The following is a 27,361-nucleotide window of genomic DNA, read 5'->3' as shown; positions in this document are numbered from 1 at the left end:
TTAACATATAGAACTCACATGGCGTTGCCACCGGCTTGCCCCGCCTCCCATGGCCTTTGGGTCGTGGAGGTGCGGAGAACCTCGACCCTCGCCGGTGGGAGGGACCCCGCTCTCGTTCTTGTTAGGTTTTAGTGTCTTGGTTGGAGTTGTGTGACCATGATGATGTCCCTAAGTAGGAATAATGTCTTCCACGTCTAATCCCATTTTGATGATGTGTCTAGCGTCGTTGAAGGAAGTCTGTAGGTGTGTCTCCGTCGGATCTTGTTAGATTCGATCGGTGTTGGTCTTCGATGGGTCTATTTGGATCCATTGTGTTTCATGGCTTACATGTTTGATCCTTCTAATCTACAACTCTCTTCATCGGGGATGGTTTCTGCTGTGGTGTGTTGGTTTCGTGGGGCCTTAGCTATTGGAAATATGAGCAATTTACCGAATGATTTTATTAACAGAAATACTAGATAAAGCATGACTAGTATAGCAGTGATAAAACAAGTCATGCGATTTGACAAAGTGAAGGTAAATAACATGTGCATATATGAGCTAGAACCGATCATCTCTCGAGCAGACAGTAGATCAAGATGCATATATGAGGTAGATCCTAACATGTGTAGGGAAAACACTAGAACAAGGAACTGTGGCAGGACCTCTAATAGGAAAAACAAGAACACGTACTGGACAGTAGCCGGAGCAGAGGCACTGGACTTGGGGTCGGTGTCCTCCATGTCGTCGAGGAGGTTGTCGACGTCAGGGAAGTAGTCGTCGGAGTCCGGGGCGTCCGTGACGAAGAAGTCAGTAGTCGCGCAGAGCGCTCCCCAAAAACCTTATCACCCTTCTCCCGTACAGGACTCAAAAGGTGCAGTTTCGGAGGCCTACTGTCCCGACTCACGGTGCACGCCACAAGCCGGGATGAGGAAGACAGCAGCAGCGCAGAGATTGGAACCGGTGGCGAGAGGAAGGAGAGGTTCTGGTGCGTCTCTCTGGGAGGAGCGACCTCCCTTTTATAGGCGCAAGAGAAGGAGGCGAGAGGCTGCGCCGGGAGCTGAAGGGAATGCGGGAGACGAAACAAACAGGCAGCAGCCGAAGAGGCGCGCCGTTCGGATTCAGTGTCCACTACAGAAAAATGTTTCAGCTTCTGAGTGACCTTTCGTATACCCGTAATGCATGGCAAAAATTTAGACATCGGCTCGGCTCATTCCCGCGGCGCGGCGCGTTGTGACGAGGCATGGCGTGGCGTGGCGTGGCGTGGCAAGGCGGGCGGCGGAGGAGGAGCGCGCGTGGATGTCCCTCTTGTTCTCATGCTCATACAAGTGGGGAAAGAACCTCCCTTATAAGGAGGTCCAACTCCCACTCAACTATCAATGTGGGACTAAACTTTAGTAGTATCCCTTGCCTTGCACAAATGGGCTAAGTGGGCCTCTAGGATTTATTTAGGAATTTCTGAAATAGTTATTGGGTTGTCCCAAAATAGACTAAATTCCAGCAATCCCCCACCAGATCCCAGAGGCGCACAAAATTTGCCTTTGGTTCCAAAACACTGTTTTATATACCGGTACTGCAGTGGAGACTGTTAAGTTGAACTTCCACCTAGAACTCTATGCTACACTAGTAAGCAACTTGAACAGTGGACTGGGCCTTGAACTGCAAGTTTTCCGCGAATCTAGCTTCACATAAAGCCTTGACCGATACGTGGCTACCGTGGGTCTTCCCCACGGGTGGAGCTTATGCGTCATACTCCGAGACCTTTCATGAGTTTACTAGAGAGAACCCTACTCTCATAGATTGCGACGTTTAACAATCAGACTCATATAGGTGCGTTCTTCAAAAGATGTTCTGCAGGACAACATCTCTGCTTCAAAGAGCCACTTAGAACACATTAAGATATACATCAACCTGCCATGCAGATTAGGAGAGTATTGCATCTTCATGGAGTGGTATTTTTAACAGTAAGGATACTCTCCTCCCAGTTGACCAACAGCTTGTCTTCCACATCTAATTCACGGGATCTCCGATCACAAAGAATAGGTTACCACTGTGAACAACTCATATTGTGGGTCTCATACCCATCTCCCTCGATGCATTATCTATCACATTACGTGATAGACCCTTAGTAAAAGGATCTGCCAGATTTTTAGACGTTTGGATATAATCCAATGCAATAACTCCGGAGTTTCTCATTTTTCTGACAGACTTTAACCTTCTCTGAACGTGTCTTGATGACTTCATGTTATCCTTTGAGCTGTTCACTTTAGTGATCACAGTTTGATTGTCGCAGTTCATAAGGATACCCGGTACAGGTTTCTCAACAACCGGCAAGTCATTCAAGAGCCGACGAAGCCAATCTGCTTCGATCGTAGATGTATCTAGTGCTGTGAGTTCTGCTTCCATTGTTGACCTCGTTAAGATGGTCTGCTTGCAAGACTTCCAAGAAACAGCGCCACCTCCATGAGTGAACACATATCCGCTCGTGGCCTTTATCTCATCAGCATCTGAGATCCAGTTTGAGTCACTATACCCTTCAAGCACCTTTGGGTGCCCGGTGTAGTGAATTCCATAATTTGCAGTGCCTTTCAAATAACGCAAAACTCTCTCTAGAGCTTTCCAATGCACATCTCCTGGTTTTGAGACAAACCGGCTCAGTTTGCTAACAGCAAAAGAGATGTCAGGTCTTGTAGCACTGGCTAAGTACATAAGCGAGCCAATAATCTGAGAATATTTCAATTGGTCTCTAGCAATTCTTCGATTCTTTCGAAGCAACACACTAGCATCATATGGTGTTGGAGAGGGCTTGCAGTCACTATAGCCAAAGCGACTCAAGATCTTTTCCACATAGTGAGATTGAAGCAATGTAATCCCACCATCATCGTCTCTCAACAACTTGATGTTCAGAATGACATCAGCCACTCCTAAATCCTTCATCTCAAAACAGCGAGATAGGAAATCCTTGACCTCCTTAATAACATTCAGATTTGTTCCGAAAATCAGTATGTCATCAACATACAAGCAAAGCATAACTCCCTCGCCCCCACCATGGCGATAGTACACACATTTGTCAGCTTCGTTCACAACAAAGCCTGCAGCTGTTAAAGTTCTTTCGAACTTCTCATGCCACTGTTTGGGTGCTTGCTTGAGTCCATACAAAGACTTCAGCAACTTGCACACTTTCCCTTCCTGACCATCTATTACAAACCCATCTGGTTGTTCCATATAAATTTCCTCATCCAACTCTCCATTTAGGAAAGCAGTCTTAACATCCATTTGATGAACGAGAAGACCATGTGAGGCAGCTAGTGAAAGTAGAACTCGAATAGTGGTCAGTCGAGCCACAGGTGAGTAAGTATCAAAGAAGTCTTCACCTTCCTTTTGGGTATAACCCTTAGCCACGAGCCGAGCCTTGTACTTTTCAATAGTACCATCAGGCCTAAGCTTCTTCTTGAATACCCATTTGCATCCTATAGGTTTGCACCCATAAGGACGATCAGTTATCTCCCAAGTTTCATTCGCCAAGATGGAATCCATCTCGCTACGAACTGCTTCCTTCCAGTAGTCAGCATCTTCAGATGCATAGGCCTCTGAAATAGAACTGGGAGTGTCATCTATGAGATACACAAGAAAATCATCACCAAAGGACTTTGCAGTCCTCTGTCTCTTGCTCCTAATAGGAACTTCATTGTTCTCCTCCACAGGACTTTCAAAGTGTTCCATCGAAATGGCAGGTTCAGTAATTGTAACTGGTTCCTGATTCGATGAACTAGGCATCTCCTGATTAGATGAGGTAGCCATATCCTTCATGGGAAAGATATCTTCAAAGAAAGTCGCATCATTCGACTCCATGATCGTACCGACATGCATGTCAGGTACCTCAAATTTTACAACCAAGAATCTATAACCAATGCTTTGAAAAGCATATCCCAGGAAAACACAATCCACCGTTTTTGGTCCCAGCTTCCGCTTCTTTGGAATTGGCACATTGACTTTCGCCAAACAACCCCAGGTTCGTAGATAAGAGAGCTTTAACCTTTTCTTCTCCCATTCCTCGAATGGAGTTATCTCTTTGTTCTTTGTGGGAACTCGATTTAGGACATGACATGCTGTCAATATCGCCTCCCCCCACCATGCCTTGGAGAGACCCGATGTGTCTAACATGGCGTTAACCAAATCAGTTAGAGTACGGTTCTTTCTTTCGGCCACCCCATTTGACTGAGGTGAGTAGGGAGGCGTCCTCTCATGGATTATACCATGTTCCACACAAAAGCATCAAATTCATTGGAAAATACTCTCCACCACGGTCGGACCTAAGCCTCTTGATTTTCGATCAAGTTGGTTTTCCACTTCAGCTTTATAGATCTTGAAAAGTTCAAAGCCTCATCCTTAGATTTCAGAAGATACACATGGCAGTATCTAGTGGAGTCGTCAATTAACGTCATGAAATATTTCTTTCCACCTTTTGTCAAAACACCATTCATTTCACATAGATCTGAATGTATGAGTTCTAGTGGTGCAAGATTTCTCGTTTCCGCAGTCACATGAGACTTACGAGGTTGCTTAGCTTGCACACACACTTGACACTTAGATCCCTTGACAGTGGTGAAACTAGGGATTAAGTTCAACTTCGCTAGTCGCGACATGCAACCAAAGTTAACATGACAAAGACGTGAATGCCACACATTTGATTCACTATTGTTGCAAATATGATTAACAACTTTATTGCAAACGTCTGATAAGGATAAACGAAACAGGCCTCCTGACTCATAGCCTTTACCAACAAAGGTTCCATACTTGGAAATTACAAATTTATTCGACTCAAAGACAAGCTTGTAGCCATCTCTACACAGAAGAGATCCGCTAACAAGATTTTTATTGACGGAGGGGACATAATGCACGTTCTTCAGCCGCACGATCTTCCCCGAAGTAAACTTCAGATCGACCGTGCCAACACCACGAACAGAAGCACTTGAACCGTTGCCCATCAGCACGGTTGAAGTCCCTGCGGTCTGATAAGACGAAAACATGGAAATATCACCGCATACATGCACATTAGCACCCGTGTCAATCAACCAATCAGGAGAATGACATACTGAAAGAATAGTGGGAAATATACCATACCCAGCATCCTTCATGTCAGTGTCTCCAATGACAACATTAGCGGTCTTGCCGCCTTTCCCAGGATGACGCTTGTCATAGCGATTAGGACAACTAGGAGCCCAATGATCAGGATCTCCACACACATGACAAGCACCTTTCTTCTTGTCACTCTTCTTCTTGAAGTTCGTGTGTTGTACAGCCTTGTTCTTCCCATCAAACTTTGCTTTACCATCAAGCTTGCCCTTGTTCTTGAACTTGTGGGACTGGAAGTTTTTCTTCTGTACCAGATTGGCACTAGATCCTCCCTCAATACCTCGAGCACGTGTGTCCTTTGCTCTCGCCTTTTCTTCCACATCAAGAGTACCAATGAGATCCGGAACAGAAAACTCCTGTCTCTTATGCTTCAGTAAGGTAGCAAAGTTCCTCCACGAAGGAGGAAGCTTAGTGATGATACCCCCGGCAACAAACTTGTCCGGTAGCATGCAATTGAAGTGCTCAAGTTCTCTAGCAAATGACTGTATCTCATGAGCCTGCTCAACCACGGAGCGCTCTTCAGTCATCCTGTAATCATAGAATTGCTCCATGATGTACAACTCAGTGCCAGCATCCGAGACCCCAAACTTGGCCTCGAGTGCGTCCCACATATCTTTTCCATTGTCAATTGACGCATAAGCATCAACTATGTTCTCACCAAGAACACTCAAGAGAGCAGCCTTAAACAAGGTATCCATTTTCTGAAAAGCTTGTGCCTGTTGGGCATCTTGTTATCCTTCAGGTTTGCCAAGAGTGGTGTCATAGCAACTCATGGTTTGAAACCATAAGACTGCTCTCACGCGCCACCTCTTATAGTGGATACCCTCAAACATAGGAGGTCTCATGGAAGCAGCAAAACCACTTGGGGTAAATTGCCTATAATAAGGTTTTTGGATTGTTGGAAATATGAGCAATTTACCGAATGATTTTATTAACAGAAATACTAGATAAAGCATGACTAGTATAGCAGTGATAAAACAAGTCATCTGATTTGACAAAGTGAAGGTAAATAACATGTGTATATATGAGCTAGAACCGATCATCTCTCGAGCAGACAATAGATCAAGATGCATATATGAGGTAGATCCTAACATGTGTAGGGCAAATACTAGAACAAGGAACTGTGGTAGGACCTCTAACAGGAAAAACAAGAACACGTACTGGACAACAGCCGGAGCAGAGGCACTGGACTTGGGGTCGGTGTCCTCCATGTCGTCGAGGAGGTTGTCGACGTCAGGGAAGTAGTCGTCGGAGTCCGGCGCGTCCGTGACGAAGAAGTCAGCAGTCGCGCAGAGCGCTCCCCAAAAACCTTATCACCCTTCTCCCGTACAGGACTCAAAAGATGCGGTTTCGAAGGCCTACTGTCCCGACTCGCGGCGCACGCCGCAAGCCGGGATGAGGAAGACAGCAGGAGCGCAGAGATTGGAACCGGTGGCGAGAGGAAGGAGAGGTTCTGGTGCGTCTCTCTGGGAGGAGCGACCTCCCTTTTATAGGCGCAAGAGAAGGAGGCGAGAGGCTGTGCCGGGAGATGAAGGGAACACGGGAGACGAAACGAACATGCAGCAGATGAAGAGGCGCGCCGTTCGGATTCAGTGTCCACTACAGAAAAATGTTTCAGCTTCCGAGTGACCTTTTGTATACCCGTAATGCGTGGCAAAAATTTTGACATCGGCTCGTTCCGGCGCGGCGCGTCACGACGAGACGGACGGCGGAGGAGGAGCGCGCGTGGATGTCCCTCTTGTTCTCATGCTTATACAAGTGGGTAAAGAACCTCCCTTATAAGGAGGTCCTACTCCCACTCAACTAGCAATGTGGGACTAAACTTTAGTAGTATCTTTTGCCTTGCACAAATAGGCTAAATGGGCTTCTAGGATTTATTTAGAAATTTCTGAAATAGTTATTGGGCTGTCCCAAAATAGACTAAATTCCAACAATAGCATCACAAACTTCTTGATTTTCTACCACTACAAAGTTTGCCCTGCTCTAGTGAGAAAGGACGTTGACGACGATGTATCTTTGGCTTGCTTTAATGCTTATGGTTGTCGCTAGATGGTCCGTAGACATGATTGTAAATGTTAACTCTAATGTTCTAGGTAAGTTACGATTGAAAGTTTTTCTTTTTAAAAAAAACATGCTGCGACTCAGATGCCATTATCGAAAGAGCGATAAAATCGTAAAAATGCAGCAGCAAACAGCCTTGCCATGTGCCGAAGAAGATCTCCCCACAAGATACCTAATACAGCAGTATAGCTCTAAAAAAAATACCCAGGACAAAAACAAGAAGCAAACACCGGCATGTGAGCCGCGAGAGCAATACAAAACTCCAACAACAATCAGGTCCCTGCACAGCACTGTCAAACACAGCAGCCTGTCAAACACAGCAGCACGCCGAGCCAAACCGAAAAAAAAAACGAGAAGCGGATCGAGTCATCGTCGTCAGTTTAAACGGCGTGAACCCGCGCCGGCAGCCGCGGCGCCGACTCCGTCGTCACGGGCCCAAACGGCTCCCTCCGCTCTAACCGTGCCGGCCAATCCCGGCCGTCCGCTGGCATCTGAGGCCCGAGCCGCGGCCACGTGTGCGCGGCGCCCGCCCGTGTGCAGCCCCCCGGTGCCACCAACCGTTTCCCGCAGCGGGTTAGGACACGCATTAATACGGCTACGCGCACCCCGCCAGAGGAGTGTGTGCATCACGGTCACTTCCACCGACGCCGCGGCCCAAAAATAACTAGGCGCCCCCACAAATCGCTCTCCCTCACCCTCTCTCTCTCTCCCTCCCTCCTCTGCCCCGAGATCCGCCCCGCGACCCCGTCACCCCGCCACGCCCCGCTCGCCCGTCTCCGGCGCCGATCCTCCAACCCCGCCGCCCATTTCGGTGCCCACCGGTGCTCGTCCCCTACGGCGGCACGACCACGGCCGCCTTCCTTTTGGCGGTTCATTCGAGGAGCCGATCGATACGGGTACGGCACCGCGCCCGACGTGCCGGACGGGCGGTTGCTGCTCGCCGGAGGAGGCAGCGAGGGCCGTCCACGGCCGCGTTTCTGTCGCGAACGTCGCGGCTCTCTCGGCTGTGGTGGACCGACGAGGGCAGAGGCCTTGTGCGCTGCTGCATTGGGTGGAACGGAGCCAGAGCCACAGCCAGGCGGGCTCCTCGAGGCGGCGGCGACGGATTTGAGGCTCGGATGCTTGCTGCCCCGAGGATTCCTCTGCTCCCGTCGGTCCATGGTCGTTGATGGCGTGGAAGGCGGCCATGGGGGGTAAGGCGGCCGGCATCGGAGGCGAGAAGCTCAAGTGCCCGCCGTCGTCCGCCGCAAGGTCGCGGATGAAGCTCTGGATGGTGCGCGCCACCACCACCGTCCTGCTCTGGACCTGCGTCATGCAGCTCACCGCCGTCGGCGAGACGTGGGGCCCGCGGGTGCTCAAGGGATGGCCCTCCTGCCTCACGCCCCCCGAGGAGGCCGCCGCCGTGCGCCCGGCCGTCGTCGAGAGGGCCGCGTTGCTGCCGCCCAAAAGTGAGTTTGATTCTTCGCTCGCTCTCTCGCTTTCGCTCGCCCTGTTCGATCCGCTCCGTGTCCGAATGCTGTTCCTAGGACATTGACAGGCCGCCAGCATTTTGGTCTGGTACATCCATCCAAAATCTCCAGCGTAGATTTTATCAACCTGGGATGATAAAGATTGGTGGTTGGCGTAGATTTCGCTCATTTTTCCATGTGCCTGAGTTGGTTTGCAAATTTGCGTAATTTAGCTCGGGCGATGCGGATTTCATTCTGTGGTAACGCTGTTAGTGTAGAAATGTTTTTTCATCTTTGCTGCATCGGAATCGGTAAATTAATTCTCTTGTTTAGTAGGCTGGACATGTGGTGATGCCGATTGTAGAAATTGGGCAATGTAGGATCTCCTTTCGATTGGTGCCTAGGTGGGTCAGGAGGAGTCTTCACTATTCTGGTCGTTCGCAGCCTCCACGATAGATTCATGTTTTGGGTTCTTTCCATGTTAGGATCACACTTTTTAGGTTGGTTGAACCTGAATACTTGAATATGCTTTTACTGCCGGCAATCATTCATGACTCCAACCGATGTTTTGGTCCCTCATAATTATGCCCATCATTTTTCACATCGATAAAAAAGGAATGCCCAGCTGCTTTTGAGTAACTGAAGCAACGTGTTGTGAGCTAACTGTATTGGAACTTTTGTGCGTAGCATTCACGTTCTGTAGGCTAACTGTTGGTATGTTCAGTTACATCGTGGCGCTTCGACGTGTTTGCACACTGTATCCTCATTCATAATTATGAGTCTTTTCCAGCATGGAAAGTTGCAATTTTTATGACCCGAGGGACTGCTAAAGTATGCTCGATTTTCCTGTTGCCACAAATACTCAGTGTACATCACTGCATTAATATTGCTTTGTTTGTTATTAGTACAGCCTTGCCTTGAATATTTAAGCATCTGCTATAACTGTGCTAATGTTTTATTGCTGTCATCATCTTGCAGGAATTTACAGGAACAATGGTTATTTGATGGTCTCATGCAATGGTGGTCTTAACCAAATGCGAGCTGCTGTAAGATATTGGAAATCTGTGTTCATAATTTTTGTAAGTAATGTGATTGACAACCATTGACTCTTAATATTGGTTTCTTTTCTCTATGTTTTGTTCTTTCAGATATGTGATATGGTTGTAATAGCAAGATATTTGAATGTCACTTTGGTTGTGCCAGAGTTGGACAAGACTTCTTTTTGGAATGACCCGAGGTACAGTTTGACACCTTGATATTAGTTTCATTTGCCTGTTTTTTTCTTCTTGAAATATTAGTGGGCTTTGCCTTTAATGTTGATCCATTCTGCATTGCAGTGAGTTTCAAGATATATTTGACGTCGAACACTTTATAACCTCCTTACGCGACGAAGTTCGCATACTGAGGGAACTGCCTCCAAGGGTAAAGCGAAGAGTTGAACTTGGTATGTTCCACTCAATGCCACCTATCAGTTGGTCTGATATCTCCTATTACCATAATCAGGTAAGCTGCACGTCATGTTATGTTAGGGCTGCTTTGGAGCATATTATTGAATAAGCTAATGGTTGATTAAATTTGACCCAGATTCTTCCATTGATTCGAAAACACAAGGTTCTGCATTTGAATAGAACTGACGCTAGGCTAGCAAACAATGGTTTACCTATGGAGATTCAAAAACTGAGATGCAGAGTAAATTATGCCTCTCTGAGATTTACCGCTGAAATTGAAGATTTGGGCAAGCGTGTAATTAGAATACTTCGCCAAAATGGTCCTTTCTTGGTTCTTCATTTACGTTACGAAATGGATATGCTGGCTTTCTCTGGCTGTACTCAAGGTTGCAGTAACGAAGAGGCAGAAGAGCTCGCAAGAATGAGGTGAATATTTTGGTATTGTTACAATTTAATTCTTCTTAGGACAATACCTGTTAGTAGAGCGGGTCTTTAAAACATTCAATTAAACATACTCTTACAACAGCTGTCAAACTATTGTTGGCTTTTTAAGGTATGCTTATCCGTGGTGGAAAGAGAAAATCATCGACTCGGACTTGAAAAGAAAAGATGGCCTTTGCCCATTGACGCCAGAGGAGACTGCTCTTGTCCTCAGAGCATTGGACATTGATAGAAGTATGCAAATATACATCGCAGCTGGGGAAATATATGGTGGAAAACGCAGGATGGCAGCTCTCACTTCAGCTTATCCGAATGTGGTATGGACACAGTGGACATGTTTAACTGTTTATCACACTTGCATTAGATGGAAATTTCTTTCTTGTTCTCCTTGCTAATTCATATTGCTTTAACAATGATTTACAGGTGAGGAAAGAGACACTTCTGGAACCTTCTGATCTAATGTTCTTCCAGAACCATTCGTCCCAAATGGCTGCACTGGATTACATGGTTTCTCTAGAAAGTGATATATTTGTTCCAACATATGATGGCAATATGGCTAAAGTTGTTGAGGGTCATCGCAGGTATGCATTGCACTTGGGTCATACATTTTGCATATTTTGTCTCTGTACCACCCCACCTATGTCTTCTAGGCATAGCCGGTCCCAAGCCCGGGTAAAGGAGGAGGGTTGTGATAGGCTTGGCGAGCCAACGTAAAAACTAGCCAGTCCCATAGGTATGAAACCCATTTGAGCGAGAATAGTACTAGGATGGGTGACCTCCTAGGAAGTCCTCGTGAAAGGGTTTCATATCTAAGGGTTGTGATAGGCTTGGCGAGCCAACGTAAAAACTAGCCAGTCTTTTGGGTATGAAACCCATTTGGGCGAGAGTAGTACTAGGATGGGTGACCTCCTGGGAAGTCCTCGTGAAAGGGTTTCATATCTAGCCTACCCCAACTTGTTTGGGATAAAAGGCTTCGTAAAACTAAAACTACCACCCCAAACATAGTAAGTTGTGTATTTATTCCGATGTGTTACTTACATGCCACTTGCTGAATGCAGGTTCATGGGTTTCAAGAAGACGATCTTGTTAGATCGAAAACTCATCGTCGACCTAGCAGATCAGTACAACAACGGTTCGTTGCGATGGGATGAGTTCTCTTTGTTGATCAAGGCTGCCCACGCAGGGCGGATGGGATCAGCCTCGAAGCGGACAGTGATTCCCGACAGACCCAAGGAGGAGGACTACTTCTATGCAAACCCCCAGGAGTGCCTGCAAGGCCCCGACCGCCTACGCACATCATGATAATCGCCGCCACCCCTGTCAATATTTCCACCCACCTCATACCATTCTTTTCACGGACGCAGCAGCCGAACCTGAGGCCAGGTTCGTCGTTATTTTGCTTGAAGAAACCGAAAGAGGGGCGGCTCGGCTCGCCATAGCTGGGATGTAAACTTGGGGAGGGGGTGGGCGCGGGTGTTGTATATCTTGGATGTAGCTGCCTAGCTGGTAAATACTCTACACGTTATAGAAATGGGGGGCGGATTATTCGTTCGTTCCACGAAAATAATGAGGAGTCATACTGAAGATACTCTTGTATAGAAGATGGTGATGATAGAGTCTACTACCACGAACAGGAAAGGTAAATTTGAGTGAGGGAGAGATGGCTGGACCCACATGTCTGTCTCTGGTGGTCTTCTTTTGGTTGTGTAAAACATAGCAGTTGTTGTTCTCCGTAGCCTCCCCCGTGCTTCCTCCCCGTCAGGCAGGGCTTATTTTTTTTTTGTCAATCAAAGTTGCTGAGAGTTGTATACTACAGTGTTTATTGGATCGATGGTTACCTGTGCAGAATGTCGCTCACCACTTGGTGGTATAATTTTATTGATCCGTTGGTGCATCGAACCCTTACATGGAGTTGCTGCCGCCTGTTCGCACGCACGTGACCATGTGATGTGAGCTCGTGATCCTCGCCCTCATGTAGTACGATTGGGAGCTTAAGATATTCATGTTTGATGAATTGGTTCAGGAGTCGAGAGCGGATTTTTCATGTTTGATGAATTGGTTCAGGAGTCGAGAGCGGATTTTTCATGTTCATTGTAGTGCTGAAATGTTTCTTCAATTGCCATGTTGATTTTCCGTTACAGAGCTATATTACGTATTTTTTTGATGCATTTTTGTGTTTCGTTGTTTGCTGTTTCTGAGATTCAGAGGGTTTTGTCATTTTTCCTTGTCTCGTTGGCTCTTGTTGGCAGCTGGGAACTGAATGGCTGATTAACCAAAGGCTTTTATCAGCGACCCAGTTACCCACTCGTCAGTTGTCACGTGCAGTTGGCTGGCTCACTTGGTTCTGTCTCCCATGCTTCCAGTTCCAGAAACGGGAAAAAGTGATTAAAGTAGCGAGGAGGTGTGTGGACGAGGCGATTTGGTACCTAGGCTCAGCTGCACCTGTGATGAAAATAAAATTTTAAGAAAACACTAGAAAAATTCAAAAAAATCTAATTACTTTTGCATGAAAGATAGTTTGGTGCGTGAGATGCGCTTCAAATTTTAAATCATTTGGACATTTGATTAGCTCTTGGCCAAAAAGGCAAATTTGAGATATGTGAAAAGTTTATTGTTCATGTATTGTTCTGATCCAGTTTGTTTTTTTGCTGTGAGCTACTCATATGTTCAAATGATCTAAAATTTGGAGCGCATCTCACGCACCAAATTATCTCCCACGCAAAATTAAAAAACATTTTTTTGAATTTTTTAGTATCTTTTGTGAATTTTCTCTTCACCAGATGCAGATGAGTCTGGACATAGAAATGGATATTCAAGAGGTGGCCAGAAATTGTTTTTTGGAGACCGAGCTCTATGTAGGCCTCCAAATGCAAATTTCAAAATTCATGAAAATTCAAATATGTTGATATGAGGCTTGTGCAAAAAAAATAAAATCTGAGACCTTTTAACACATGATATTATTCATCTTCCAAAGCCATGAATTTGTCTTTTTTGCACATGTCGCATTTGAACGTATTTCATTCTGAAATTTTACACACATACACCTCTCATCCTTTTAATTAATTGTACAATTTTTTCAGTCTTTTGAAAATAAATTATTTGATTTTAAAGATCCGGCCTCCATGGAGGCCAAAGATCCAAAACGCCCTACTCGAAGGTGGTGTATTTTATACAAACCTTCTTATATGGTGATTATACAGACTCTTAATTGTATTTGAGAAACAAGGACACTAGGCCACATATAAACAAACTAAAATAAAGACGTGTTCGAAGTACCCTCTCAATTGTAGTAGGAATTACTCGATGCTAAAACGAATGTATCTAGATTTAAAATATATTTAAATACATCTATTTCAACGTCAATTAATACTCTTTCATCCCTAAATAGTCTCAATTTTATACTCTTATTTTGAGACGGATGGAGTATGAAATACAGGTAGTACTCATACCGGCCCAAACTCCCAGTCTGACGGACACCTCTCATATCCACCCCAAATATGGGAGGGATATGGGGAGGCCCGGACTCGTCTGTCATGTCGGGTCCATCCCACACTGGCCCACACAACCTTATTTATATTATTTTTTAAAAAACATTATTTATATTCATCTCCATCCGCTTCCCGAACAAAATCCTAGCCACTCTACTTCACTCCGCTCCGCTCCGCTCTACTCAACTCCATTGCCAAGCTCCCTTCCGGTGACCGGCCTTCTCCGGCATGGCAGGCAGCAGATCTGACTCCTTTCTCGCTTGATATGCGGACTGGGACCTCATCCCAGTTGGGCCCGAAGAGGAGATGGTCGTCTGCATTGTGCTTCACCGCGCCCTCGAGAGAATCCCCGACAATGGTCAAACTCGATCAGACGGGAATCCACAGTGTCCGCTCAAATGGTGTTTGGATCCGGCACGAGGCGCGTCGCCGCTGTCTCGTCGGAGGCGGTGCGATCCTTCGGGCGTCCGAACGCCGTGGCGGACTCGCAACCCCTTCGTTAGCGCACTGACTCGGAGGCTCTCCGTGGCCCATCCACTGAGGCTATGACGCGACGTGCCCGCCGTGCCAGGAGGAGGGCACGCGCGGGAGGCCATGGAAACCCTTGGGCAGACACCGGTGAGGCGGAGTCGTAATCTTCGGCGCCGATACGGGTGGTCGGTAACCCCAGGTGCCGCAACCGCATCATGATGGACGTGTCGGGCTCCGGCCACAACAGATCCATCATCGACGCCACATCAACCGTTGACGTACATACCACGGGCTTCGAAGAGGAAGAGTAGGGCATATGAGAATGTGGCGTCTCGAGACCCGTGAGCCCGTGTGTGTCCCACGTCTTACTCTACCTCGCCGGCGACCGCAACAACACTTCGAGGGGCATAGCTAGCCTTTGGACATGAACAGGACGGAGCCGGATATGCTCCGCTCAAAATTAGGTTTCACGTTGCATGCAATTGTATGGATTTAAGGATTCATAATTAAGATATCCGATTGTGAAAACGATAATTCAGGTGTGGCCGGTCACTACTCCGCTGACACGCTCGAGCGAGTCTATTGGCTTTTGAGGGTCGGATTTGGTGTATCCAGGTGTAGATGCTCTAAGAAGAGCCTGCGCACACTGTATTCTTTTGCAAAAGGTGAAAGAAGCCTTCATATACTAACGACAGATCACACTAACAAAAAGCCTCCATGCTCATCGCAGATCACGCTTCCCATTTAACTCTTTTAGTTTTGAGCGGAACCTCCCATTTAACTCTGGCACCTGCTTTAGCACCGATCTTCACATCCCAGGCCTCGTTTGTTTAGCGTGGATTGGAGGGGTTTGCAGAGGATAAACCCCGCGAGACCCAGAATCCCCCCAAATACCCGTTGGCCCATTTGGTAGGCGTGGTTTGGACGGCCCAATCCCCTCGATTCCCTTTCGACCCACCCGTTCCCACGCGGTTCAGAATCATCGAGGCCCCCTAGAGGATTTGGCTGCTCGACTCGAGACGCCGCCGCCGCCGCTGCGCCGCCTCCTCCCCAAGTCGCCGCGCCACCCGACGCCTCGACGCCGGTGATCTCCTCCGGCATACTGGACTTCTCACTGGTGGTTAGTCATCGCAGCCCCTCCCCTCCCCTCCCCCCTCCTCTCCATGGCTGCCACCGCCCGTACGCCCTCCGTCCGCCTCGTCCTCACCGGCGAGCACGCCAAGAACGACCCTAACCCTAGGCCTACCCAGCTAGCTTGCCAAGAATGCCCGCCTCCTCTAGCTCCTCTTTACCCTAACCCTAAGATTGCCAAGAAAGCATAGGATGTGTCTGCCGGACAGTGCAGATGGGCGAGGATGCACTCCTGCTAACCTTCTCAATGCTTAGTTACCTCTACCTTTTAAGCAATATTCTGCTGTTAGTGGTTATGAAACTGTCACCTTGATGTGCGTAGTAGTAGGCGAGTTTCGCTAGAAGATCAAAGACTTAAGCATGGAGAAGTCCGTAGTTGATTAGTACAAATGGCTATTACGCATAGTACAAATGGCTATTTCTCTTTGCGGGTCTCAACGGATTATTCTATACATACAGGCAACATTATACTTGCACTGAACCTTACAGTCAGTGAGATTCTGTCATCGAGGAAGATACACACTGTGTATGATGTATCAGCTAACTCTGTCATGTGACTATCTTCTACATACAGTATGTGCTGTCAAAATTTTCTACCCCAAAACTTAGACATGCTTGTGTTCCCAAATATCAAAAAGACGCTTAGTTAGATCTAAGAACAAACCTATACACCAATAGTCAGCATGAAGTATTTCTAAAAGAAGTTAAGACAGTCAGCAGACACTCCACCAAATGGCACAAGTATTGACTTCACATTATGATATCTGCTAGTTTCTCTCCAAGATATGTCCAGCTTCCTGGGTAGTTTATACTGCCCCACCTGCATTTGCAATAACATTGAACGCAGAGTTAATAATTTAGTAGACTGGAAACAAAGTATAATTGCAGTTAAAACATGCATACCTTATAACAATGAACCAAACAAATCATTCCTGCTTGACAGAGTTCATCTGTCAAGAGTTCATCCTTCCCCGTTTCATTTTTGTAACAAAAAAGAGTCCGTAGTTGATTAGTTAATTGTTTAATCCTGATGGTAAGCATAGCCCACTTGACTTGTGCTCATTTGTTTGTCTGCGATAATCTGCTAGCCCACTTGACAGATTTGTTCATCTAAAAAATAACAGTTCTGTTTGGCGAGGAGACTTATAGGCGCCATTCATTCATTAACAGTTCCCTGTAGTTGTAGTACATCTGTGATAATCTGAATCAAAGGCTAGAATTTCCTGATTGATGCAGCTGAGCTAAAGTGTGAGCTTCAATGTTATAGACCTTGAGACATGGAAAACCTGAACTAAACTGAATCTAGATCTGTGGTGGTACACAAGTTCAGTTTATTCCTAGTTTGGTTGGTTCATATGGATTAGCTGAATGTTTTGCGAACTCATTCAGTTTATTCCTAGTTTAATTGCCGAGGTTCATTCCTGCAATATGTGGCACTGATACTAAGTACTAGTAACTACTTATTTTTGACTCTGTTGATTGATTCTATGTCATCGAGAGATTGGTTCAGATTGGTTCTTATTTCTGTCATCGATTTATTATCTAGCTAGCTAGCTAACTTGGTCCATTTCCATTGAACTGAATCTATGTAATGGACTTTGCTAACTTGTTCTCCCTCCATTTACAAATGCCATTAAATCAGGAGTAGGATTTTCTGTAGCTCCAATATAAATTCAGTGTTGCTGTAGCTTCTTGCAGTACCAAGATATTGTCAGTAGCAAGTATTTGGTTGCGCAGTGTTATCTGTATTGCTTGTATCAGTAGTACCATCTGTATTGTTTGGAGTACTCCTGTTTGCTTGCTGCGCACCTACAAAAAGAAAATGAAGAAAAAATTAAATTAATGTTGCTTGCTGGAAACTTTGCTTTAATATATGCAGCTTGTTTCTTGCTAGTAGTACAATGCTCCTACTACAAGTACAATACTCCTTGCTTGTTCTGTTCCTGAAACTTGCTGTACTACAGGCCTACTTATGTTCCAGAAGGCACTCTAATGTTCATCTAGCAAAACTTATAGTTATAAGTTATTCTGAAGGCACTCTAATATTCATCTCTATTTGTTTCATCAGGTTCTCAAGCACCAAAAGAAGCAACAATAAACAAGCTGGAGGGACAACTTTCTCTCAGATTCTCAAAGATAGATGATCATGACACCAAAAGATGGATATATCTGTATGCGAAATTATAACTGATCTTGAGCTATTCCAGAAGTACTTGTGTTGCGTTATCTTTGCTGCAAAATTATGTTGGGGCTGTGATGAACTGTTGTTGCTGCGAAAGATCATGTTGTCATGATAAATTATGATTCCTGGGATTTGGGATTCGAAGCCATGTTATTATGATAAATTATGATGTTGTTGTGATGATATATTGATTTCGAGTCATGCAAAATTATGTTGCTGCTGGGAAAAACTGCTGCTAAATTATTCCCCTGTAGCAGCTTTTCTCATTTTTATTAGGTGGCCTTTACAATTCTGTAGCAAGGATATAAGGGAGTTAGTTACATTGTATGTTATGTCAATTTGACAAACCTTGCCTACCAAACAGAAATTAAGGATTGGGGATGGAGGGGTTTTGGGGATTCAAGGGGTTTTCAGGGGATTGGGTGGAAGGGAGGGATTCACCAAATCCTCCCAAATCCTCGCCTCCGAATTCCTCCCAAATCCCTTTGTGCCAAACGAGGCCTTAGGAGATTTTTTATTTTAGGCAAAAGAGAGTTTTTTTTAATCTCCCGCGCTGAAACTCGAGTGCTGCTAATCAATGGGCGGGCCCATCTAGTACATCTGCCGTGCCTTTGGTTCCGGCTATATTTCAGGTTTTCTGCTCCAGATTTTTGGTTGTATATCTGCATTTATTGTCAGTTTTTATTTGTAAAACTTATTTATATTTAATAAAATATATTATTTGCAAAATAATATTTCAGTTTTTTTCGTGCTTTCTCAAAATCTTCGTCCCATGTTTTTGAAAATATTCATGTTGAAAAAGCGTGTGTTTAAAAAAATGTCTGTCAGTTAAAAAAATCTTCATAAACTTTCAATTTGATCACGGCATTTTAAAATGTTCGTGAATTTACAAAAATATCCATGATTTTTAAAGGACTCTAAGAATATACACAAACCTTAAAAAATTACATATTTTAGAATTATTCTCATGGATGAAAAGTATTCATGAATTTAATAAATATTCATGAATTCTAAAAATGCTCAAAAATTGTTTATTAAATGTTAGTGATATTTATAAAAGTGATGAATTAAAAAAGTTCATGTATTAAAAATATAAGGTGTATTAATTTTTCAAAAGCCATTTTTTTATGTTTGTCAAAATTTATAGAAAAATATATAAAGCATGAAAGTATATTTTGATGAATCTAATGATATTGATTCGGTATTATAGTTATTGAAATTGATGTTTTGCGTCAAACATAGCGAAGTTTGACTTACTCAAAAATAAAAAAAATCAATACAACATATATTTTTGAACATAGTAGCATATATATTCTCAGCATTTTTTTCTACACTTGAAGTAGCTAGATGCATACATACGTTATGTGGCTTATTGAAGGTTTATTAGTTGATCTAGTGATTTGTTTGAATAAATAATATAGTGCATTATCCACAATTTTTATTACTGAAGGTTCACAGGTACAATTGATACATCCTAGGGTTTTGTGTCAGGATAGGAACGGCCCAGTTTGGCCCGTCGGGTCGCTTACAATTTCAAGGCCAATGGGTCATGTGAGTCGGTATTAAACGAGATTTGGGTCAACAAAGTCGGGTGACTCGCTGGGTCAGCCGGGTCCGCCCACCTTATACTATTATATCGAACAGTAGCTGCATTCTTTTCACGCGGCGTAGTCGTGGGACCTAATTATATAATTTCTGGCGAATGCTCGCGTATATGATCAATAAAATTGTCTTATATATTTTGATAAGATACATACATACAAAACCACAAGCAAACGACTTAAGATTTTCCCCCTACTAACCACGTATTAGAAATCTTATTAATTCTTACACTGGCCGTATTTCATGAAAGCATAGTTAATTTTAACGTCTTGTTTGTCCACAAGGAAATTTAAAGTAAGAATTTGGGCAATAGCGGCGATCTTCATAGTCCGCCTCCACCGCGTCTTCATAGTCCGCCGCCACCAATCTATCTTTCTGTCACTGCAACATTTGGTAGCGGACAGATTGCACGAACATTCTTGAATCGGCGTCCAAAGAGTCGACATTTAAGGTCTAACATCTTGGCGTCCTCCGCATTGGCGGCGATCGTCACCCTCTTCCTCGAGCACGACCTTGCTCTCTTCGATCATGGTCCTTTTTTCGAGCTTGAGCTTCTTGCATGTCGCATCCATCAACAATGTGAACCTCCTGATGATGCCATGAACCTAGGGCAGGGTCATAGGCCTGACCTATACGCCCTACCCAATGTCACTACCCTAAAATCAAGGATATTCAAAGTATAGCAAGAAATACCGACTGAAGTATCCATGGAGTGCAATCCACTCGACCAGTCACCTCACTCGGATACCCCCAATTTCACTCAACTTGGATGAAGTCATTCGACCATACAGGAAACTACCTGGAGTACAGAAGACCTAGAGTCGCTCAGGATAGCAACGGTCAGACGTTCACTCAGGTGTCTCATTAATAGCACTTTATAGCTGGTGTTACCAGAACGCCCTGTCTTAATGTACATTGAACCCTGTAACGGAGGATGGCTGGGGTCCTGGCGCACTCTATATAATCCACCCCCTCCTCTCAGACAAGGGTTCGCACCCCTTGTAACACACACCCATATTCCAGTCGACCACCTTAGGGCACCGAGACGTAGGGCTTTTACCTCCTCCGAGAGGGGCATGAACTTGTAAACTCGTGTGTACAACCTCGCCGTAGCTAGGGCCTTGCCTCCTCATACGCACCCCTACTCTTACTGTCAGACTTAGTACGACGACAGTTGGCGCCCACCATGGGGCAAAGCGTCTTGGCAACTTCCGGTGAGGTTGCATTTTTTCGATCTTCATCAACATGGTTTCCAGCGGCGGTTTGGTCATGGGCTGCGAGTTCCGACCCAGCGCGCTCACTTTCGTCGCCGACGACTCCGCCTGGCTCCAAGAAGCCCCCATCGATGTCGAGGCTCTTCCGATCCGTGGGGCGTCGCACTTCCACGTGAGTGCCTGCGACGTTCTTCTACGACAGCCGTTGACTCCGTATTGGTCGGCCCTCACATCTTCTGCTCACTCCGCTGGTCACCTCCGCAAGCGATTCGGTCGGTCGCGGCTCCAACATTGGGTCAAGCATGCGGTGGCCCGTCAAATGGCCACCCCACAAGTCGCGATGATCGAGCCCGACGAATCTCACTACGGTCCAGTCGACCCGTCGACTGGCTCTATGGATACTTTTTCCGAGCGCGGGAGCTGTGACCCCGCCGCAGAAGTTCTCATGGTCGACTCCCATCGCAGCCCACCCGGGTTTCAGCATAACAGCGGCAACGGTGACAGCGACGGCCCGTCATTCGGCCACGAGGAGTACGAGCCCCAACCTCTCAATTCGCAGCAGAGGGAAGAGTTGCACCGCTGCAACGTGGAGGCCCTCCAGACACCCATCATAGGGGAAACCGCCGAGGCTCGGGCCTTGGAGGTTGCGCGCCTCGCCACATTGGCTGAGCGCGCGCATTTGGAGAATCTCCAACATTCTCTCGACGAACGCGCCCATCGACTGATCCCCGAATCCAGTCGACGTCAACGGCAATTGTTTCTGCCTGAACCTCAGGTACACCTCACTCCGATCCAGAATCTTACAGCGGCTGCACGTATAGCAGAGTCTATTCAGCTGTCCTGTTCAGAAGCTGCAAGAGGCTTGGAACAGATCCGAGCGCTGCTCCGGGCAGCAAGAGAGCTGAACTCCGCCGCTTCCCAGTCGCGAAACAGGATCCACAGCAGGTCAGTAAGGGCAGATACAGTTTAGTCAACACATAGTCCTGGGTCGCCTTTGCGACGTGAAGATCATGATCGCCGTCGAGATCGACACCTGGGAAGAGCTCATGGAGAGTTTGATCGTGACTGTGCCCGTGACAACCACCGTCGAGTGCCTTCACCCCCTCCGAGGGATGGGTCATACGCGCCCCGGCGGTATGATGACAGGCGCCCGTATGGTAATGACCGCAGAGTTCCAGTCAACCCAAAAGAGCCTGGGTTCGACGCAAGGTCAGTCCTTATACAAGGTTTGGTCGACTGAAACAGAGCATACAGAGAAGGGTTGGATAGAGATAGACCCGGTGGAAGCAGGGTGCACGTTTCCGGCCCTGAGTGTTTCGGAAGAGCCATCTGAGCCGCTGAGATCCCTCACAACTTTAGATTGGCGACTGGCATCAGTAAGTTCACCCGGGAGTAGAATCTTGATACTTGGTTGGAAGTGTTGGGGAACATAGTAATATCAAAAAATTTCCTACATACACGCAAGATCATGGTGATGCATAGCAATGAGAGGGGAGAGTATGTCCATGTACCCTCATAGACCGTAAACGGAAGCGTTAGCACAACGCGGTTGATGTAGTCGTATGTCTTCACGATCCGACCGATCAAGTACCGAACGCACGACATCTCCGAGTTCAACACACGTTCAGCTCAATGACGTCCCTCGAAATCCGATCCAGCCGAGCTTCGAGGGAGAGTTCCGTCATCACGACGGCGTGGTGACGATGATGATGTTCTACCGACGCAGGGCTTCGCCTAAGCAACGCTACGATATTATCAAGGTGGAATATGGTGGAGGGGGGCACCGCACACGGCTAATAGATCTCAAGGATCAATTGTTATGTCTATAGGGTGCCCCTTGCCTCAGTATATAAAGGAGGAGAGGAGGGGAGGGGCCGGCCCTCTCTATGATGCGCCCTGGGGAGTCCTACTCCCACCGGGAGTAGGATTCCCCCCTTCCATGTAGTAGGAGTAGGAGTCAAGGAAAGGGAAGAAAGAAGGGAAGGAAGGAGGGGCCGCAGCCCCTCTGAAAGGATCGATATGGTTGACTAGAGGGGGGGGGGGTGAATAGGCAACTAACAATTTTTAGACTTTTCTTTAACAAATTAAAACTTGCAATGAAATAGGTTGTCTAGATGTGCAACTACGTGGACAACCTATATGATGCAAAGACAATAAGCACACAAGCAAGCAATGGATATAACTCAAGTAAGCTTGCAAAAGTAAAGGGACAAGATAACCAAGAGTGGAGCCGGTGGAGACGAGGATGTGTTACCGAAGTTCCTTCCTTTTAAGGGGAAGTACGTCTCCGTTAGAGCGGTGTGGAGGCACAATGCTCCCCAAGAAGCCACTAGGGCCACCGTAATCTCCTCACGCCCTCACACAATGCGAGATGCCGTGATTCCACTATTGGAGCCCTTGAAGGCGGCAACCGGACCTTTACAAACAAGATTGGGGCAATCTCCACAACACTTGGAGGCTCCCAACAACACCACGAAGCTTCACCACAATGGAGTATGGCTTCGAGGTGACCACAACCGTCTAGGGTGCTCAACACTCAAGAGTAACAAGATCCGCTAGGGATAAGTGGGGGGAATCAAATTTCTCTTGGTGGAAGTGTAGATCTGGGCCTTCTCAACCAATGCCGAGCAAATCAACAAGTTTGATTGACTAGGGAGAGAGATCGGGCGAAAATGGAGCTTGGAGCAACAATGGAGCTTTGGGGGAAAGAGGTAGGTCAACTTTGGGGAAGAAGACCCCTTTATATAGTGGGAAGAATAATCCAACCGTTATCCCACTCACCAGCCCCGCACAGAGCAGTACTACCGCTAGGGAAGGGCGGTACTACAACTCCGGGCGGTACTATCGCTCGACCCAGCGGTACTGCCGCGCTGCCTGGGGCCCTGACCCCAGGGCGATACTACTGCCAGGGAAGAGCGGTACTACCGCTCCGGGCGGTACTACTGCTTTGACCCAGCGGTACTGCCGCGCTGCCCAGGGCCCTGACACCAGGGCGGTACTACCGCTAGGGAAGGGCGGTACTACCGCTTAGAGCGGTACTACCGCCCCTACTACCTCCCTTAGTGCTGCAAAACCCGACACGAAAAATTCGTTCGAAAATCGAGGCGGAAGTAACCCAGACGCACAACGGTACTACGGCCGAAAAACCCAAGCGGTACTACCGCTCTAAGAGCGGTACTACCGCTCGGAGCGGTACTACCGCTCTGAGAGCGGTACTACCACTGTGGAGTTTTGGCGGTACTACCGCTGTGGACGCGGTACTACCGCTAGGGCAGAGCAGAGCATAGTAAGGGGAAAACGGCAGCTCCAGAGATGCGAAAGGAAAGACGACGGGTGTGATAAGGATGTGTACGTGTGATTCCACCCAAGTCTTACCAAAACAGATCCCCTCTTGATAGTACAGTGACTCCTACAAAACTAGTCCACCAACAACGAAACAAAGGAGCTACACCGTCTTGAATTACAACACCGAGGGGAGGAAATCGTCTCGTGCCAATGGATGAATCTCTAAAAGAACTAAACGCACACGATTAGTCCGCACAAGCATTGTCATCAATCACCAAAACATATTGGGAATAAATATGCCCTTACAATCTCCCCCTTTTTGGTGGATTGATGACAATACGGGATTTGCACAATATGATAGATATAGGATAAGCGCAAAAGCACAACCGTCCTATAATGTCGAAGGGCCTCCCCTGGATGTGTGCTACCTAGAAAAGTGCTTTGGACTGCACGGCACAGATGCCAGGAGCAATGCCCCCCCTTCATTTTAGAGACCAACTACCTAAGCAAGATATGAGAGCAACATAAATATAACAGGATAAGTATGGAACTCATAAGCTAGATAGACATAGAAAATGAAATGGAAAGATAAGGTAGCATATGTCTCACACCATATGACTCGAGCTTAGGTCTTACTGACAGAGCCAGAACTTAGGTCTCACTGACACAAACCAAATAAAGCAACAAACAAAAGCACAAACACAAAAGACGGAAGACACAAAACGCAAATCCCTAAACTCTCTCCCCCTTTGGCATCGAGACACCAAAAAGGAGAGGGAGTGTTGCTACGGCTCCAGGTGAAGGCAAACGATGGACACCCATCAGATCTCAGAGGGATCATCTGCGTTACCATCGTCAGCCGGGAAGTGCTCAGCATCAGAATCAGTCCAGGGCAGTGCTGCTGAATCCACTCCTCCTCCTCGGTAAGCTGATCCTCAGAACCACTAATCACAATAGCACCCATCTGACGCATGAGCTCCTTGTGGCGACCTCGGGCCTTCTTCTCAGCCACATGAGTCATGTACTGACCGTGAGACTCCATGCAAAACAGCTTCTTCACCTTGATCTTGAGCTTCTTGGCCCAAGAGGGCTCTGCCTCAGAAGGCACGTAGTCATCATCTTCATCCTCAGCCTCAGCCCCAAACTCCTCCTCAGTCTCCATGGCAGCAGCAGATGAAGGAACTCCAGTCCTAGGGGCCTGAGTGCCCCAGTTATCCTTCTTCCTCAGACGCTTGACATCGTGAGAAACCAACTCTCCAATCTCCAGCACCACCTTGGGATAGACACGATCCCAGGCCTTCTCAATGAGCAGCATAATGAACGGACCATAAATCGGGCACTTGCGCTCGGAGATAGCAGAAACCAGCTCAGACCACATAACATGAGAGATATCCAAGGACTCTCCGGTGCTCTGCCCCTTCTCCCGCTGACAGAAGAGAAGCATGTCCACGAGATAAGAGTGAACCTGGTCCAGATTCCCGATGCGAGGGAAAAGAGTCTCTCTGAAGATACGGTGAAGAATGTCCAGATAGGCAGGCAGCTCATAGGTCTCCTTCTTCGTCTCATGGTTGATCCTCAGAGTGCAGTAGGGCCACAGAGCTTGCTTGTGAGTGGCATTGGCGCGACGGTGGGGGCGAAAGCCGACAGAAGACTCAAGTCCAAGATCTTCCACCCCAATCAACTGCATGAAAGCTTTCCACTTGACTGACAGCAACTTGCCATTTGTCATCCAAGTCAGAGTCCTGTCCTCATCGGTCCCAAGGTGAACCGTGGCATAGAATTGGGCCACAATATCAGCATCATAGTCCTTGTTGAATTGCATGATCCCGAGAATGTTCAGCTGAGTGCACATCTGAAGAGCTTCACCAAAGTAGTCAGGATCATTCTCCATATGCTCGGTGTCGATGGAGTGCACGTTGACATAGAGATTCTTCTTGGCTTTGAGAACATCAAAATAGATGGCAAACTGGAACCTGTTCCAGAACGGACGGTTGACCAAAGTGGGATCTTGGTCGACCTCATACGGGTTGCGGCGGCGCCTTGCCCAGAACTCCTTGGGCGGCATTTCTGGCACGGTTTTGCTTGGCTTTGGCTTGACCCCAGGCTTCTTCTGCAGTTGGGGAGGAGGTGGAGCACTAGAAGATCCTCCGACAGGCTCAGTGGGCTTAGTGGTGCGGTAGCGCTTGGACGAGGCACGACCGGGGTTGACACGACGAGCCTGATGCTCAGGAACCTCATCACCTGGAACCACACACACAAACACGCAAACAACCAGAAAGAACGAGCGTAAGCCACAAGCACGAACAAAAAAGATCACTGAGAGGTAGGAGGATGATGGAACTAGGTAGAAGGCGGTAGTACCGTGACCCTTGAGCGGTAGTACCGCTCTGGAGAGAGTGGTAGTACCGCTCTCAGCGGTAGTACCGCTCTAGGAGAGCGGTAGTACCGCTCAAGGCAGGGAAACAGCAGTTTCCTACTACCGTGGTCAGATCCGGTACTACCGTCCTACCAAATTCAAAAATACTCCAATCAAACACTAATCCAAACAGTCTAGAAGCATTCTCCATCCTACTCAAGCCTAGATCTGGACAAAAATCTAGAGATGCAACTGCTATTGCCCCTAGAACGCTAGATTGGAAATCTAGACCAAAGGAAACAGGGAACGGGGGCACTACCGGCATCCATGGCAAGAGGACAAGGTGGGGATCGATTCCACCAAAGGAAACGGAGAGGAGTGCCCCGGAGAGGGAGATCCACCAAAGCCCTCCCGCAGCGCCGGTTGCTAAAGAGAGAGATGAACAACGCGAAGGGGGTGAGCGAATGGGTATGGGGGAGAAGAAACTCCCCCTGCCCCCGATATAACCCCCAGCCCGCGCCTCACAGCGGTAGTACCGCTCTGGAGGGCGGTAGTACCGCTGGGAGCGGTAGTACCGCTCTGGAGGGCAGTAGTACCGCTAAGAGCGGTAGTACCGCTCGCCACCAGCGGTAGTACCTCTTCAGCAACCACACTGCATCTAGACCAACGGTTAGCGCTCAAAGAGAAACGGAAAGCAAAGCCAAAAGAACGAGAGGACCGACGCGGCAACACACACACACACAACAGACCAGAAACAACTCAAACACAAACAACCACACGAAACAGAGCAAGCTCTGGCCTCTCTCAGGAGAGGGCGGTGGCCGGATCCACCTATGTTTGAGTCAATTGGTATGGCACCGCGAAGAATTATCCTTGGGCCCATGACCAAAACTCGTCTTTGAATCACAAGTACCATAAAAAATGGCTATTGTGAAAGAGTTGATCGTTTTATGCATAATGGGGGGAGGGAAAGTTCATTGAGAGAACAACACTCCCCCTATGTCCATGCCTACATCTAAGCTAGATACCAAGTTGAGTGGGGTGGGGTGTGCAAGGGTTCAAGTCACATTGCTCGAATCAATGATATTTAGCTCATGCCTTAACTCGCGAAATCTTGCT

General features: G+C 47.0%; 1 protein-coding gene and 1 long non-coding RNA gene across 2 annotated transcripts; both read left to right on the top strand.

The window, feature by feature from the left end:
• The first annotated feature begins 7,800 nt into the window (after positions 1–7,800).
• LOC123157646 (rhamnogalacturonan I rhamnosyltransferase 1) lies at positions 7,801–12,358 on the top strand. Its single transcript, XM_044575900.1, has 8 exons — positions 7,801–8,624; positions 9,603–9,670; positions 9,773–9,861; positions 9,962–10,127; positions 10,209–10,498; positions 10,626–10,830; positions 10,937–11,094; positions 11,572–12,358. The coding sequence occupies exons 1-8, from the start codon at positions 8,345–8,347 to the stop codon at positions 11,813–11,815; spliced, it is 1,500 nt and encodes a 499-aa protein (XP_044431835.1). The 5' UTR covers positions 7,801–8,344; the 3' UTR covers positions 11,816–12,358.
• Positions 12,359–15,326: 2,968 nt separating this feature from the next.
• LOC123159313 (uncharacterized) lies at positions 15,327–17,970 on the top strand. The gene is made up of 2 exons (XR_006479626.1): positions 15,327–15,592; positions 17,672–17,970. It is a non-coding gene; the product is annotated as an uncharacterized lncRNA (long non-coding RNA).
• Positions 17,971–27,361: the final 9,391 nt, after the last annotated feature.

Source organism: Triticum aestivum, chromosome 7B (genome assembly GCF_018294505.1).
Source record: "Triticum aestivum cultivar Chinese Spring chromosome 7B, IWGSC CS RefSeq v2.1, whole genome shotgun sequence".
Classification (NCBI taxonomy): Eukaryota; Viridiplantae; Streptophyta; class Magnoliopsida; order Poales; family Poaceae; genus Triticum; species Triticum aestivum.
Note: the sequence above shows the minus strand (reverse complement) of the source record. Positions and strands in the feature narration are given on the sequence as shown.

Coding starts and splice junctions, on each gene's coding strand:
- LOC123157646 (XM_044575900.1), top strand. CDS start 8,345: ATGGCGTGGAAGGCGGCCATGGGGGGTAAGGCGGCCGGCATCGGAGGC. Junction 8,625..9,602: donor CGCGTTGCTGCCGCCCAAAA/GTGAGTTTGATT, acceptor ATCATCTTGCAG/GAATTTACAGGAACAATGGT. Junction 9,671..9,772: donor TTAACCAAATGCGAGCTGCT/GTAAGATATTGG, acceptor TTGTTCTTTCAG/ATATGTGATATGGTTGTAAT.